Raw genomic sequence first — 15,216 nt, forward strand, 5'->3', positions numbered from 1 at the left:
CCCTTCGTAACATGAAATCAGTGCAACACCTTTTAAATGTATTTCTGAAGCAACTTCCAATGACAAATGACACTCCAGGCAAATTCCTTGAGAATATAGAAGTTCCACAAAATGTAAAACACAACAGACTCTCCATGTTAGCCTTATTTATTTAAAAAAAAAAATGTAATCTGCAAAGACTTACGTACACATATGACTAAAATAATGGTCCTAGACAACAAACCCAATCACAGCCTGCTTGCTGCTTGCATTTCTATGGCTGTACTATGTGACATTTAACATATTTTCCCATTTTGTATTTTGTTCATGATCAGGAACTCAGCACAGTTAATGTGTATATATTTTTAAAAATAAACAATTATAATTTGCTTACAAACAGCACAACACTGCTAAAATACACAACATAAAATGCAGCTTACTATACCATTACATTGAGTGACATGAGCGTGTTACACAGTATGCTATGAGGGGGGCATGCGTTAGACAAATCTATTTGGAGTTTCTTCATCATCATCATTATCATTATTATTATCATTACACTATGTAACACAATTTTTGTTCCTGGGTAGTAAGTGTTATTTCCTAATTGCTCAAAAGTATAGAAAATGGCTATTATTCCCCACAAACTTTGCTTCTGTGACCAGGACAGTGATATTTCAAAATATCACTATTTCCAATGGGAAAACAGGCAAATTTTGTTCACATAAAGTCAGAAAAAAACAACATATGAATCCAAATTAACATGTATTTATACTAAAGTAATACAAAAATGACTACAAAAGATTTAGAAGTGAGTAGTTTTTCGAGATTTATGATGATACTGTAAATTTATGTTAATTTGGATTCATATGTTGTTTTTTTCTGACTTTATGTGAACGAAAAGACACACATTTGCCCGTTTTCTCATTGGAAATAGTGATATTTTGAAATATCACTATCCTGGTCACAGAAGCAAAGTTTGTGGGGAATAATAGCCATTTTCTATACTTTTGAGGCATAAGCAATTAGGAAATAACACTTACTACCCAGGAACAAAAAAACCAAAAAATTGTTACACGGTGTTATCATTATCATTATTATTATTATTACTATTCACTATAATTTAAAACACACTCGTTTTATACCTTTTACAAAAACACATGTCTTTCTCCACCTCGTACACAAAAATATACACGCAATCTGAATTCTACGTCAGTAAACAATTTTGACAGATCGGAAGAATTAATGTTGACCAAACAAATCTTTCTTAGGAACAATTACTCCAAAATGCAACTGGAAAAACCATACATGGTTTATTTATATGAGAATCACAGCTAAAGAGTAGAAGGCAACATGACTACACACAAAGATATTCAAACAGGAAATGTACTAAAATACACACTGTGCTGATCAGTGCTTTAAACATTACACAGCACTTAAATTATATAAAACTCAACTGTACAAAAGAAAAAAAGAACTTGCTGGCATACCTTATTAAATTGTTTTGGTGAACAAATATAATTTACTATGCAGCTAGAATGATAACTGCAGAATAAATCAAATTGTGGGTGTGAACCAAAAAACAAAAACACAAAAAAGCATCAGGACACTAGAAAACTTGTTGCAAAATATGTACACACTCTTTGAAACATTGTCACAGACCTCAGATGTTACTAGTGTTTATTTACATACTGGTCTTTGTTTTTAACAATTTAATCAAAGTTGTTTTTTTTTTCCCCAAAAACAGATACAATGTAATGACAGCTATTCAGCTACCCTGAGGAATAAATGATAGAAGGGAAACACACAGAGGTTAGACATCCAAGTAAAAGATTTTCATAGTGAATTAACATTAACATGACAACGAGTAAGCCACCATTTGAAAGCCCCATGTTTGGAAAACAAAAAAAAAAACACACACAACCCAAAAACAAGTTTATACGACACTATTAAAAAAAAAAAAAAAAAAAAAATCTTTAAGCCTTTTGAAGAAATTCTCTCTCTCTCAAAGGCCCGCAAGTGCTATGTGCTTGTCTTCATTGTCACTAGTGGCACTGGTGGCCAAAAAAATGGGGAAGCAGAAAAAAGGCAGAGGGCTAAGGGTCCCCTTAAACCCCAAGCAGCAGCTGTATCTTATTTTTGTATTCTGACTAACAGCACTTTCATATCTTAACATTTTACCCCAATTTGGCTTTTAAACACATTTTCTCCACTAGCCAGCAGAAAAAAGAAAACAGTAGCCCATTATAGTTATTCTAATGAACTTAACTGTTACACACTGACAGCGTATGTTTAAAAAATACACTGTATACCAACATTAATATAGCATTGATTGCAAGACCACGTCTCTAGTGTACTTCGCATAAAATCTTCTAACAAAGTTGTTAAGGCAGGAGAAAGGCAGACAGAAAGCAAGCACATCCTATCGACTTCATCTGCTAAACTTAAATGACCAACAAAATAACGATATACCATTCTGTACATATGAAATGTATCTATTTAATAAAAAGGAAGCAATTCAGCCAAACTTTAATCCCAGAGCAAGACACATTTCAATTCCAAGAAACAAACAGAAAATGTACTCAATCTAATCCTTCACTCTCTCTCTCTCTCTCTCTCTCATCTCTCTCTCTCTCTCTCTCTCTCTCTCTCTCTCTCTATCTCTCTCTATCTCTATATATATATATATATATATATATATATAATATTATATATATTATATATAAATATATTAATAAATAATCTTTAATTTGCTTTATTTAATTTTTTTAATGTGTTAATTTAAATTAATCAATCGAGAGGCATTTGCCACGCACTTATAAACCGCTCTGGTCAGTATTACCAGCACCTGAGGTCATCAATGTGGGACGGCACATGCCCGGTGATTGGCTAAAACAAGCACAAGGGGAGGGGGAGGCATGCCACCCTTGCCTATTTTTTAGACAGTGTTCCATGCAAGCCAGCTGAACAAATGGAAGAATATGATTGGCTAATAGACATGCTAATCAGAACTACAGAGAGGTATGGCAGTGCATCTGCCTCCTCTGAATGTACTACTGTGGCTGAATGGAGAATTGGATGGTAAGGTTGCCTCAGCGTTAACGCTGTGCATTTATTGTTCTGTAACATATTACATATATGTGAATAAAAAGGGGGATTTGTTTCAAAACGTTCGAATAGCCAGTACCTGCTCTGACTAGCTGTAACTGAGATTTGCCCAGACAATTTTTTTTTCTTCACAAATGAGAAACAAAACAGAACAAACAAGAAAAAAAATTTCAATTAAGAAACTTCAACTTAGCAGTTTCATTACAAGGCCACTGGAATCATAGGCGTGAATTGAGAAGTGGCCGTTAACATTTGAGTGATGAGATTTACCATGAGATTGAGAAATGAGAGAATACAACCAATGCATCTCCCTTTTTCATTTTTAATTCTTTTTTTTATGTAATTGGGAGGGGAAAAAAAAAAACTAAAATACAAATTTCAAAAAAACAACGTGCAACTAACAAAGTTCAAAATAAACAAATAAATAACTATAACTTTTAAAATGCATTTCAGTGGGGTCAATCTATAAAAGTCATTTAAACCTAACAAATTAAAATAAATTCAAAACTGAAACAATGTGAACTGTTATAAAAGTTAAATCAATCAATCAATCAATCTAAAGGCTGCTGCTGCTGTCTGTACGGAAGGCCTAAGAGACCCACCTTTGCCAGCACTTCGTATTTCTCCTCTGCGGCCCGGATTTGATTGTGAAATTCACAAATGTATATAATGTGTGTATCCCTCCACTAGAACACAGGTCAAACCTTTTAGCAAGCAAAATAAAACGGAAAGACAAATACCTTTGCTTTTTGGGGACAGAGTGTTCCACTTCTATGCGTTTTCCGTGGAGCTCCACGTTCCCTGTAAAAAAAAAAAAAAAATCTTTTTTTTTTTTCTTAATTGAATTTGCAGGTCGATTAGTTTTTACATGGTCCTGCTGCTGGTCACATTGCCCTGCGCTCAGATAATTTCGTTCAAGTTTTTTTAAATTTTTTTATTGCCGAGTTATTATTATTATTATTATTATTATTATTATTATTATATTATTATTTATTATTATTATTATATTATTGAAAATGAAGTGATCCCCTAATTCTGAAGACCAGAAGGTGTACTTGTGACATACCCCAGTGTGAAAGAGAGTTTTAGAACTGTACACTAATACAAAGCAAAACAAAACAACAACAACAACAACAACAACAAAAAACATAATGTGCTTATTTCAGAATTAACATTTCCTCATTAAACCGTAAAATGAATTGACCACGTGTGTTCTTATTTTAGTTTTTCCTGTGTGCGAGTGTCTCTCTGTTTTAACTTTGTTTTGATGTTTTTCGTTGCTGATGTTGTTGTTTTTCGGTTGGTGCATGGGTTGATTGCGTTTTTATTACTTACACCTACTGTACTATCACAGATAGGAAAATGAATGTCTGTGCTGGGATGTGCAGTCCAGCGCGATCATATCAGAGCAGTATGGCGACTCTTACGCGCTATATACTACATAAAGTAACACATGACATCTAAAGATCAAAATACAAATACTACTACGACTACTACTAATAATAATACTAATAATACTAATAATAACAACAATACAGCATTTTCAATTACAATTCTCAAATTACCCCCCCCCCAATTCCACTGACGGATGGGCTTTCTACAATAGGGATATTTGACTTGTGCGCACCTCAAAACCATAGTCGGGTTTGACCTTATAAGTGCTTATTTTTGCAGAAATATAATTGAATTCGTGTCATTTGTAATGGCCTGTCGTTCCTCAGGGGGAGGGGTGCAGTGCTCTCATATAGCGTGGACGTACAGAGACCTGCAGCGTTGTTCCTCTCTCCTAATTGTTTTTAGAACGGGGACCAGCGTTATATAGGAAAGCGATTCTTTTACGCATTTTCCAGCAATAGTACACGATGAACACACATTGAAATATTTTACGAATTGTGTTTTAAGAGAGACACTAAACTGTCGGTACACCCCCAAAAGTTGGTGTCTCATAAAAGCAGCGATTTGGTGACTTATCCCCGTCCAAGCATTAAAAACAACCATTCAAATCCAATTGTTTTTTCTACTTAAAATAAAGGGTTTCGAAAGAATGCATGGGTATTTACGAACATGCGAGAATACTTCGTTATGCTGATTCATTATTCTTATAAAAACACACACAAGCAAAAGGATATCCATGTTTTTAGTGACTTACCAGAGAATGCCTCGATGGCTTTCATTGCCCACTGCTCATCGGGGCAATCGACAAATGCGTAGCCAGTTTTCACCAAAAACTGCCCGGTGAAGGAAATCTTAGAGTCATGGAAGACTTTTTCCAAGTCTTCGGGTGTCACGCTTTCGCTCAGATTCCCAATGTACAGCTTGTTCATGTTGGATGACTATAGCACGATACGGGTCCCAAACCAAAAAATAAAATAAAATAACAATAATAATAAAAAAATAAAAATAAAAATAAAACAAAACAAAATAATAAAAAAGACACCAGTCGTTCGCAATAATAAAACGAGAAATGCTGCTAATGATAAAAAAAGAAAGAAAGAAAAAAAAAGAAAAGAGAAAAAAAAGTTAAGCTCAGAATGCTGGATCAGCCACACGAACCGTAGAGCGGAGAGCCAAGCGCTTGGGAAACAGGAAGAGAGAATAAAGAAGCGGCCAATGCAAAACACCCTTGATGAAAATTATTGCAATAGTTTGGTGTTGGATTAAACTGCTGGTGGTAGTATGGCGGGATCAGGAATAAAACGTTGCTTTCTCGCTACCCTAGAGCTCGGAGAGTCGTACCCAGCGCTGTCAAACAGCCTTCTGCCGTTCGATGGCACCGCCTCTAAATAAAACCAACCTGAAAAATTGACTCAATTTTTTTTTTGTTTGCAAAGAGGAAACCACGTGGTCCGGGAGTAACGGATGGAACAGCCCATTTCACGAGTAGAAGAAAAAGTGGGGGCAGGCGGCGACGGGGACGGGGACGGGGGTGCTATCCTATTTTCGTATTTTACTGCAGTTTGAAATGTGTGTGTTTGTATGTCTGTGTGTCTGAGTGGTTGTTTTAATTAACACATTTAAAAAAGACACAGTGGGTTGTTTCGTATGTAAACACGGACCATCTGCTGGTTTCAGTTGAAAGCGGGGTGGGCGGCGGGGTCTGATCGATTTCTATTGGAACAATTGCAAAAGAATGAATGATCTGGAATATCTGACCTAGCCCCACAACCCCCTCCCCCCGGACCTAGCCCCACACCCCCCCCTCCCCCCGGGTCTAGTGATCCCGAAAGTCGGTTGGGAGTGGAGATTATGTTGTGTTTGTTAATAGGAGAATTTTGTGTGACTAGCGTCACCAAGTAGAGTAGTCTTGGGACGTGTTTGTTATTTTGTTTATTTTTGTAATCACATTGTGTTATCTGGGAGGCTAATACTGGTCAATCGGTGTGATCTTAAAATTATTAAAAATACAATAATGACAATACTCAACAGGCATACAATAAAATAGCGCTGATGGCAACTGACAACAAGCCATATTGAATCGGTAGCGCAGCAGCAGCAGTAGTCGTGGGAGTAATTCATGGACGGATACATTATTGATGTATAGCACTCTGCGATTGCAAAGCATTCCCCTGTCAATCACACACTCTTTAAACGATGGCACACGATGTGTTTTTGGGACACTCCGGATGCCGCCCCCCCACCCCCCTACCTCCCCGATCCCCCGCCCTGTGTGCAACGCTGCAAACAGACACGCTTGGGCCTACCAGCTCTTTTAATGGCCTCTCTGCCTTTCCCAAAGCGACGACACTGCTTCAAACCTAACCTCGTTTGTGACTCGAGCGGATGCGCATCTCTCCTAGCGCATGCACTACAGAAACAGCTTCACTTCGCTTGTATCACTGTACGTGCACATTGCAGCCTGCTGCTGATTTCTACCATGAGGTGGAGGACTTACAAAAAGGAAACAATCGCCCAAGTGCGTGTGTAATATACACACGGCGTTGCTGTAGTATGATACAAATACAGCTTAAAATACATTTGCAATGGTCAGGGTGACTGCAGTGGATTTCTCTTTAGTTAATGGTAACGAAGGGTTTCAAAAACAGAGCACGTTTGTTTGTTGTTTGGCTGGACCTAACAATGAAAACGGAAACCACAGAATATTATTATTATTATTATTATTATTATTATTATTATTATTATTATTATTAGTAGTAGTAGTGGTATTGGTAGAAGTATGATGATTGTTATTAATAATACATGTATATATCAGTTTAGTTTTGTGTCCTGTAAGAGCACATAACACCAATCCCTATACTGAACCTTTAGCACTAATGACACAGCAGTTTGTATACAGGACTGTGCATCTCCCAGTAAACACTGACAGACACACATTGTATGCACCTTAAACTAACTACAATGGACCTTGTTGCTATGGCAGCCAATAGTACATGCAGTTCTGAAACTAACCTGAAACTTCCTACCGCATTGCTATATAAAGTGCTTGGAAATATAACACTACACTCAACCTGTTGGGTCACAATCACAACTTGCAACAGTTCAGGGTTATAATAAGTTACATAATTTTCAAGGGTAGAATAACAAATAAAAAAAGAATGATATAAAAGCATTCCTCAATGTATATATGTAATACATTATCATACACACAACACACACACACAATATATAGATATATATACATATATAGATATATAATAATATATATATATATATATATATATATATATATAGATAATGTATACTGTATAAGAGTATCAAACCAAGTTGTTATATTTTATATGTATACTTAATATATATTGATATACTCGTATAGACTGAGAAATCTTTTTTTTTTAAAGTTTGTTCAACAAAAAAAAAATACAATGAATCTCATAAACTTGAGCAGTGTGGACCAATAAGAAAAACTGCAAGGTGCGCGACCAAGTTCTCTCTGCAGTCCTGAAGTTCTGAATCAGAAGGGTTAAGGTTTGTTGGAACATTCCCTGTTGGCATAAATTGAGAGAGACAATCATATATATATATATTTGTATATATATATAGTATATATATCTATAGATATATATATACTATATATATATATATTAAACACCATTTCATCATGTAGAATAACTCATGGATTTTGAATATAAAAATAATAAGTAGTTTGTCATATACCATCATACACCTATAAATACCACCAAAGTTTTTTATTCAAACACATGTTTCCCTTGAAAAAGATATGGTACAACATATCAAAACATTGGGCACTGGCTCTTTGATATATAATATATATATTAGGGGGGATATAGGTATAGATTATATATATAGATATATATAGTATTATATATATATATATAATATATATATATATATGTCAGTTTGAGAAAATGGAAGACTGCTGTGTACCACCATATGTCAATAAGAGAACACGAAAAAAGAAAAGGATATTTTAGGTACTTAAAAAGGTAGAATAAATGATTATAAATCAATTATCAGGACGATTCGAACTATAAGTCCTTCATCTAAAATATCCTTTTCTTTTTTTTTTTTTTTTCTTTTCTTATATATATATATATATATATATATATATATATATATATATATATATATATATATATATCTGATTTCTGATGGTATTTTATAATACTGATACAATTGTATCAGTACTTTGTAAAGTACATTGTACTTTACTTTAGGACTAAGTTTTAACATATTGTCATAAAGTTTAATGCTCCCTCCTCACATCCTATCAGTTTTTCCACAAGCATTCATTTCCACACCTAGATTGAGATTTAGTGAAGGGTTTTCAATATCGTCTCAAAGTTTTGAGAATTTAAGGGAAACACAGGTTCCTGACAACTTTGGAGTTACAGAGATTTGTGGGAAATGTATGTTTTATGTATTTAACAATGAAACTAAATCAGATGAATTCATTATGCTGGTAAAGATCTGGAATTTAAATTAAACACACTGCTGTTTTAGACAAAAAGTTAACAGTTTAGGGCTTTGTTTTAATTAACCTGCAACTTATAAGCAGTATGTATTTTGTTCTGTGTAAGTGTGTTCCTGTGGGTCTGTTTGAAAATGTGTATTGTATCTGATCATTGCGTTTATATAAATAACATTGCTGTCAAGTGTGTTAAGAAAGTTTACTGCATATGCGGAAGGAATGCTGAATACCTGCGTAGATCTCAAGAGTGATGTGGAGCTTTCAGTGACCTTTTACTCCCAAAGCCAACACCTTTTGTTGACAGACTGAATGGAAACTCTTTGTGGGAGGTTTTTGTTTCATGTCCATAACTTTAAGTAATTGAATTTAAACTCTGGTGCTCTTTAAAAAACATTTGTAAAAGTCTGTTTTTGAATCATTGAAGAACATTTAAAACCACTGTCATTCATTATTATTATTATTATTATTATTATTATTATTATTATTATTATTATTATTATTATTTAATAATAATACTAATAATAATATTAAAAGTACCTCATATCTATTCCATTTGGAATATGCATATATTTGTAGCTAAATTAATTGCATAATATTTTAAGAAGTGGGGAGTGGGGGCTAAACACTGATTGTTAAGATAATTAATAATGCACAAGATCTTAAAAATCAAACATCAGATAGTTCCAGTAGTTTTTTAGTTTATTTCAGTCTATAAAAACATGAACAAAAAACTCAGGAAGCTTTATAATTGAATGGTTTAAATGAGGACAGGTTTTAGATACACACCTTTAAATCAATCAAATGGCTTCAGTGTGCAATTAACTCATTTTAATAGAAAACAGACCAGTAAGGTCACAAACCATAAGAAACAACTCAAGTGTTTGAATGAATGATCCAGATCATTTGTTTCTCACTAGATTTATTTTTAAAATGATCATCACTTTTATGTTCTGTTTCTAAAAAAACCCCACTATATATATATATATATATATATATATATATATATATCTATCTACATCTAGTATATTATATATATATATCAGTCAAAGAATGTAGGAGTTGATACAATGTAACATTTTTTTTGAAAAATTGTATATCACTTTGGTCATTGTTTTAAATAAAAACACAAAAGTTTTTTTTGACAAAAGTTGACAAAAAATAATATAATATATAATAATAATAATAATAATAATAATAATAATAATAATAATAATAATACACCTTTATTTATATAGTGCAATTCATGTACAATTCAAATCAAAACTGCAGTAAATGGGTAAAGGCTCTGTGGAAAAGTACATTTTAAAGAATGACTGCAGTTTCCTTACTGTATAACATTATAGGAGCGCTAGAGATTTAAGGGAAATTTACTTTTAATGTATTTTGTCTGTTTGTTTTTAGCACAGTGAAACACAATCTCAAAGATGAGTCCATTATGCAGGTAAAGATTTTGAAATTGAAATCAACACACTGCTGCTTTTATAAAGCAGGTTTACAATAAGGCGTTGCTTTGCAGGGGCAGATTTCTGAAGTGGTGTGAAGATGAAAGTACACTCCTAGGGTTAAGCAAAGTTAGAGATTTCCTTCACTAGATTTGAGAAGCAGTTGATGCAATAGAACTTTGACTTTGTTTTAATTAGCCTGAAGTTCCTATCTTAGCAAAGAATATCAGACACACTGCCAATAAGAACACACACTAACTAATCAAAGTTATTTAAATCTTGAGGTTAATTAATCTTTAAACGTTTTGTGTACAGTGAAAAAAACCTTTTCTTTCACATACCTAGTTAAAACCATGTGTACACTGCAGTATATATATATTATATATATATATATTATATGATATATATATATATATATATATATAAAGAAAACATTACAAGTTGTTTAAGGTTTACTTTAATTAATTGATATTTCATAATATGTATGTTTTAACTCTAAACTGTAAAGTTGCAGGGTTGATTTTATGTAACTGGATCTCTGGGACAAAACATGGCATTGTATGTGTTTGTTTTTCGTTAGTATTTCTTTGTTAATTAATATGCAACGATAAAAGGGAATTTCCATTTTTTAAATGTTTTTGTGCAAGCATAGACACTGTCTATTTATAGGGTAAATAACAATAATAATAACAACAACAACAACAAAACAACAATAATAATAATAATAATAATAATAATAATAATAATAATAATAATAATAATAATCATCATCATCATCTCCTTTGCTAAAGTACATACGGGTGAATTAAAACAAATGAAACCGTGAATTTGTAACGAAATACAAAAAGTATTATTAAGACTGTCCCTCTCTGCTTGAGTTGCTGTGACTAACGTGCCAGCAATGGCGAGGACACGAGTAATATTTATTGCACAGTTTAATGACGCACTTTATTATGAAAGACACGAACTTCTTCTGATTAACGCCGCCACTAATTACGCGTGTATTTTTGTGTGTATATTTAACAGCTGATGGATAAATTCATGTACTGGAACCTCTTCCCGCGTCCTTCGGTAGATGTGTTGTCTGGAAAAATCTGCTTACCTTGACTCACAAAGCGCCGACTCCTACGCGCGCATTCACACACACAGACACGCACAGACACACACAACAAAGTCACATTTCACAAGGGTTGGATCAATACTCTTTTGAAAAGGAAAATCGCATATTACGTTATTTTTTTAAATAAATATCTGCAAGCAAAACAACTTGGGTGCAAGTGTTAATCGTTAAGACAGGTGTCTAGTTAAGCGTTGGAACAATACAGTATATCAACACTTCTTACTTTGCACCCAAGCAGAACGTGAGTCGAAACTTACTTCTCAGTAAGACCTGAACTGGCAATAGGACCTATATCGAGTTTAAAAAAAAACTAACAAAAACAAAACAAAAGAAATGTTCACAGACAAGTTTCATAAAATATAAAGAAATAATATAGAACATGATGCACGTTTCAACACATTTGATTGGTATTGCTAATTTCAGTCAATTTCTGCAAGCGCATGTCGGTCTCAGGACGATGACAGCTCAGTTCTGAATTTCTTTCAGTTGACGCCACTGTGTGGACATTGGTGGTAATGCAAGCACGTGAAGATTAGTTGTGCGTGTTTATTAATTATGTAGTTAATTGATTATCCATTACATTAGCGAGACGCATGAGCGTTAAATGACAATGTCGGAGTTCACAGGACGGTTCTACACGGAATACACTTTTTAGAACATCTGAATTTAACAAAAAAAAGCGGTTTATATATATATATATATATATATATATATATATATATATATATATATATATATATATATAGATAATATATATATAATATATTCCACACAGCTCTGTGCTGATTTTTTTCCTTTCAGAAGAAATCTTTAATTCTGCCACCTGTCTGCTAATTTAGCAAAAGCAACATAGTGACTCATATCATTTGGAGGATTGAGTATATGGACCGTCCGACGCGGATTTTCTGAGTAAAACCCGAACCAAAAACCGTTAAAATCTTTAATATTTTACAATTTACAGTCCCCCCATTTCCCTTTCTCTCACCGAATTCCCATCAATAACGCAAGTGCCCGATTCTTAAACTCTAATATTTTCGTTTAAGAATACTATACATGTATAGTTTCACAGTGTCCGTGTCCGGACCATGTTTCCTATAATACTCGTTTCTTCTGTGACTTGACTTCAACCCCCCCCCCCCCCCCCCCCCACACACCTCAACCCCGCCCCTCTATTTTAAATACATCTACGGTACTAAATATATCCGATCCAACCATTAAAACGGTCATAGTTGCAATATCTTCAGTTAATTAAGTCATACGAAATAAAAATGTTATTACTTGAAAACCCATGAATTGCCCATGAAATTCGACTGAAATAGAGGTTTAGGACGTTTCTGCTGGCTGCATTTTTCTTCATGTTTGGTGTGTTTACGAAAAATAAATAATTTAAGGTTTTACTAAAGTTAGTCACAAATAAGGTAATGGGTATTTTTGTAACTCTTTGTATTGAATGTGCTTTGCCCTGTTTTTCACTGTATTCAGTATATTATGCATTGCTCCTCACTATCTAAAGGGCTTTGTGATGGTGGGCCACTATGAAAGGCGCTATATAAAATAAATATTGATTGATTGATTGATATTGGTTTCAGTGAACGTTTCACTTTGTAGGCTAATAAAGTTTACTTTGAAAATGTTTTCTCTAGTCCAGTCTGACTAAAAAAAAAAAAAAAAAAAACCTGTATAATATTCTTAAATAATTTTAAATGAGAAATAATTCTGGGAAAAAACAACAACAACAACAACAACAACAACAACAACAACAACAACAATAATAATAATAATAATAATAATAATAATAATAAAGAGAGGCTGCCATACCCTATATATTATCTGCCTTGTTTTCTCCTCTGGATTACCTTTGGTAGATATTTGATGTTTGCATATTGATAAAAAGCTGGTAATTCCTCTTTTCTGAAATGAATAGAAGAAAAAATAATAACAATAAAGTTAAAACGTGAAAAGTCTTCGACAAATACATAACTATTGTAGATCCCTCAAAGTAGATTAACATCAGTTTATTTTGTTTTCATCGGTGTCGTTGTGTACCTGAAAGAAAGGAAAACAAGAAACCGTTACCTTGGCACCTGCTCGAGCCAGGTTTGAATCTCACCTGGGTGCCTGCCTCGCACCTGCACCACAGCGCGTGCCAGTGTTCCAGGCTCTGCACAAACACAACACGAGGGAGGCGATGCAATTTGCTTTTATTGTTATGGCTTAATACATACGGTCAGGACATCAGCACCTATTCAAATATATTACCAATTGTTAGAAAACATGGATCGAGAATTGATTAGGAGTTTGCTACGCATGTGGACTGGCAGAGCTATACTGGTGTTCTTTTCTGAAAAGAGGCTAATATTGCAGATAGCAGACTGTTCGGTTCAAATTGCATGTACTGCTAACCACTGATAGAGACGTTGTGTCTACAAGCTTCTTGCCCAACAATGACTGTAAGCTAACAAGATAACAATGCTGTGGACTACAATTAGCACAGGCTCTAAAGACTTCAGAGAGATCGAAAGAGATAATGCCACTAGGATCAAAGGGGATCGCAAGAAGATAACAAAAGGCAGATGTATGGACCTTTTGTCTCCAGGAGTGTGAAGAATGCACTGAGTTCAGAGGTGGTCACACTAGACTACACACACAGACACACACACACACACACACACACACAACAAATATTAAATTACCTTTGCAATTGGTTAAGTGTCAGAGAAAGGGGAGGTGGACCATCTACACAGAAGGGTATTTAATGTCATGCAAACATTGTAATGAAGAGTATTCTGTTTGTCCTGTACCTGGGACCAGACTCCCTGCATATTTCAATAAACCTGGCAACTGATTGAAGAAAAGGACTCTGTGCATTTTCTTGAATCTACTTACTCAACATCTATTTTTTTGTAAGTTACTTCACCAATCTATATTATTATTTTATCTCTAGAAGTTGATAAGGGGCATCTATATCCAGATGTGTGAAGATAGGGCATTCACAGTGTACCAGCTTTTTAAATCAATCTGAATTGTTTTCTTTCTTTCTTTCTTTCTTGCTTTCTTTTGAAGCACCATTAAAAAAAAAACATTAAAAAAAAAAAACGTTAACGCTATTTTGAGTACCCACTTGATTGGTAAATTAATATCGCTCAAAAAAAGACTACTTCGTTTTCATGTATGGAAAAACTAAGCTAATCTGTCATTGAAAGCGTTTACTGTCGCTCCAGTTATTTCCTGGAAAAAGAAACAAAAAACAAACATACGGCTTCAGTCGCCGTCAACCGCCAGAGTTATAAAAAGGCAATAAACTGATTCATAAAAAAAAAAAAAAAAAAAAAAAAAAAAAAACAATAATCGCTCTACTATAGGGTGTAAATCGAGGCCCCATGACATTGTAAAAGGGTAGATGTGCGTTCTGTGCTGTTTGGAATCAGTTAGTGACCGTGAGGAAACTACTTCATTATAGCCTGTTCTATAGCACTACAGTATATAAATGGCCTGTAAATGGCAGGAAACACTAAACTACACGCTTGACGTGTAGGCGCTATATTAGTGCACACATTACATTATGACGGATAATTAAGATTTAATATGTGTCAACCGAGCTTTAATGAGCTAGAATGACCTTTCTACATATACAGTATCTATCTATCTATCTGTCTGTCTGTCTATCTATCTATCTCGAC

At 34.0% G+C, this 15,216-nt stretch overlaps 1 protein-coding gene across 2 annotated transcripts in view; it reads right to left on the reverse strand.

Annotated features, from left to right (window-relative positions):
- LOC121323921 (insulin-like growth factor 2 mRNA-binding protein 1) overlaps positions 1 to 5,880 on the reverse strand; it is a 40,118-nt gene extending 34,238 nt beyond the window's left edge. For both annotated transcript variants that reach the window (XM_041265256.1, XM_041265255.1), the window contains exons 1-2: positions 5,237 to 5,880; positions 3,828 to 3,888 (exon numbers count right to left, since the gene is read on the reverse strand). In XM_041265256.1, the coding sequence (XP_041121190.1) occupies positions 3,828 to 3,888; positions 5,237 to 5,411 (236 nt within the window). In that variant the 5' untranslated portion in view covers positions 5,412 to 5,880. The remainder of the gene's footprint in view (positions 1 to 3,827; positions 3,889 to 5,236) is intronic.
- Positions 5,881 to 15,216: the final 9,336 nt, after the last annotated feature.

The sequence above is a fragment of the Polyodon spathula genome, chromosome 12 (assembly GCF_017654505.1).
Source record: "Polyodon spathula isolate WHYD16114869_AA chromosome 12, ASM1765450v1, whole genome shotgun sequence".
NCBI classification, from domain to species: Eukaryota; Metazoa; Chordata; class Actinopteri; order Acipenseriformes; family Polyodontidae; genus Polyodon; species Polyodon spathula.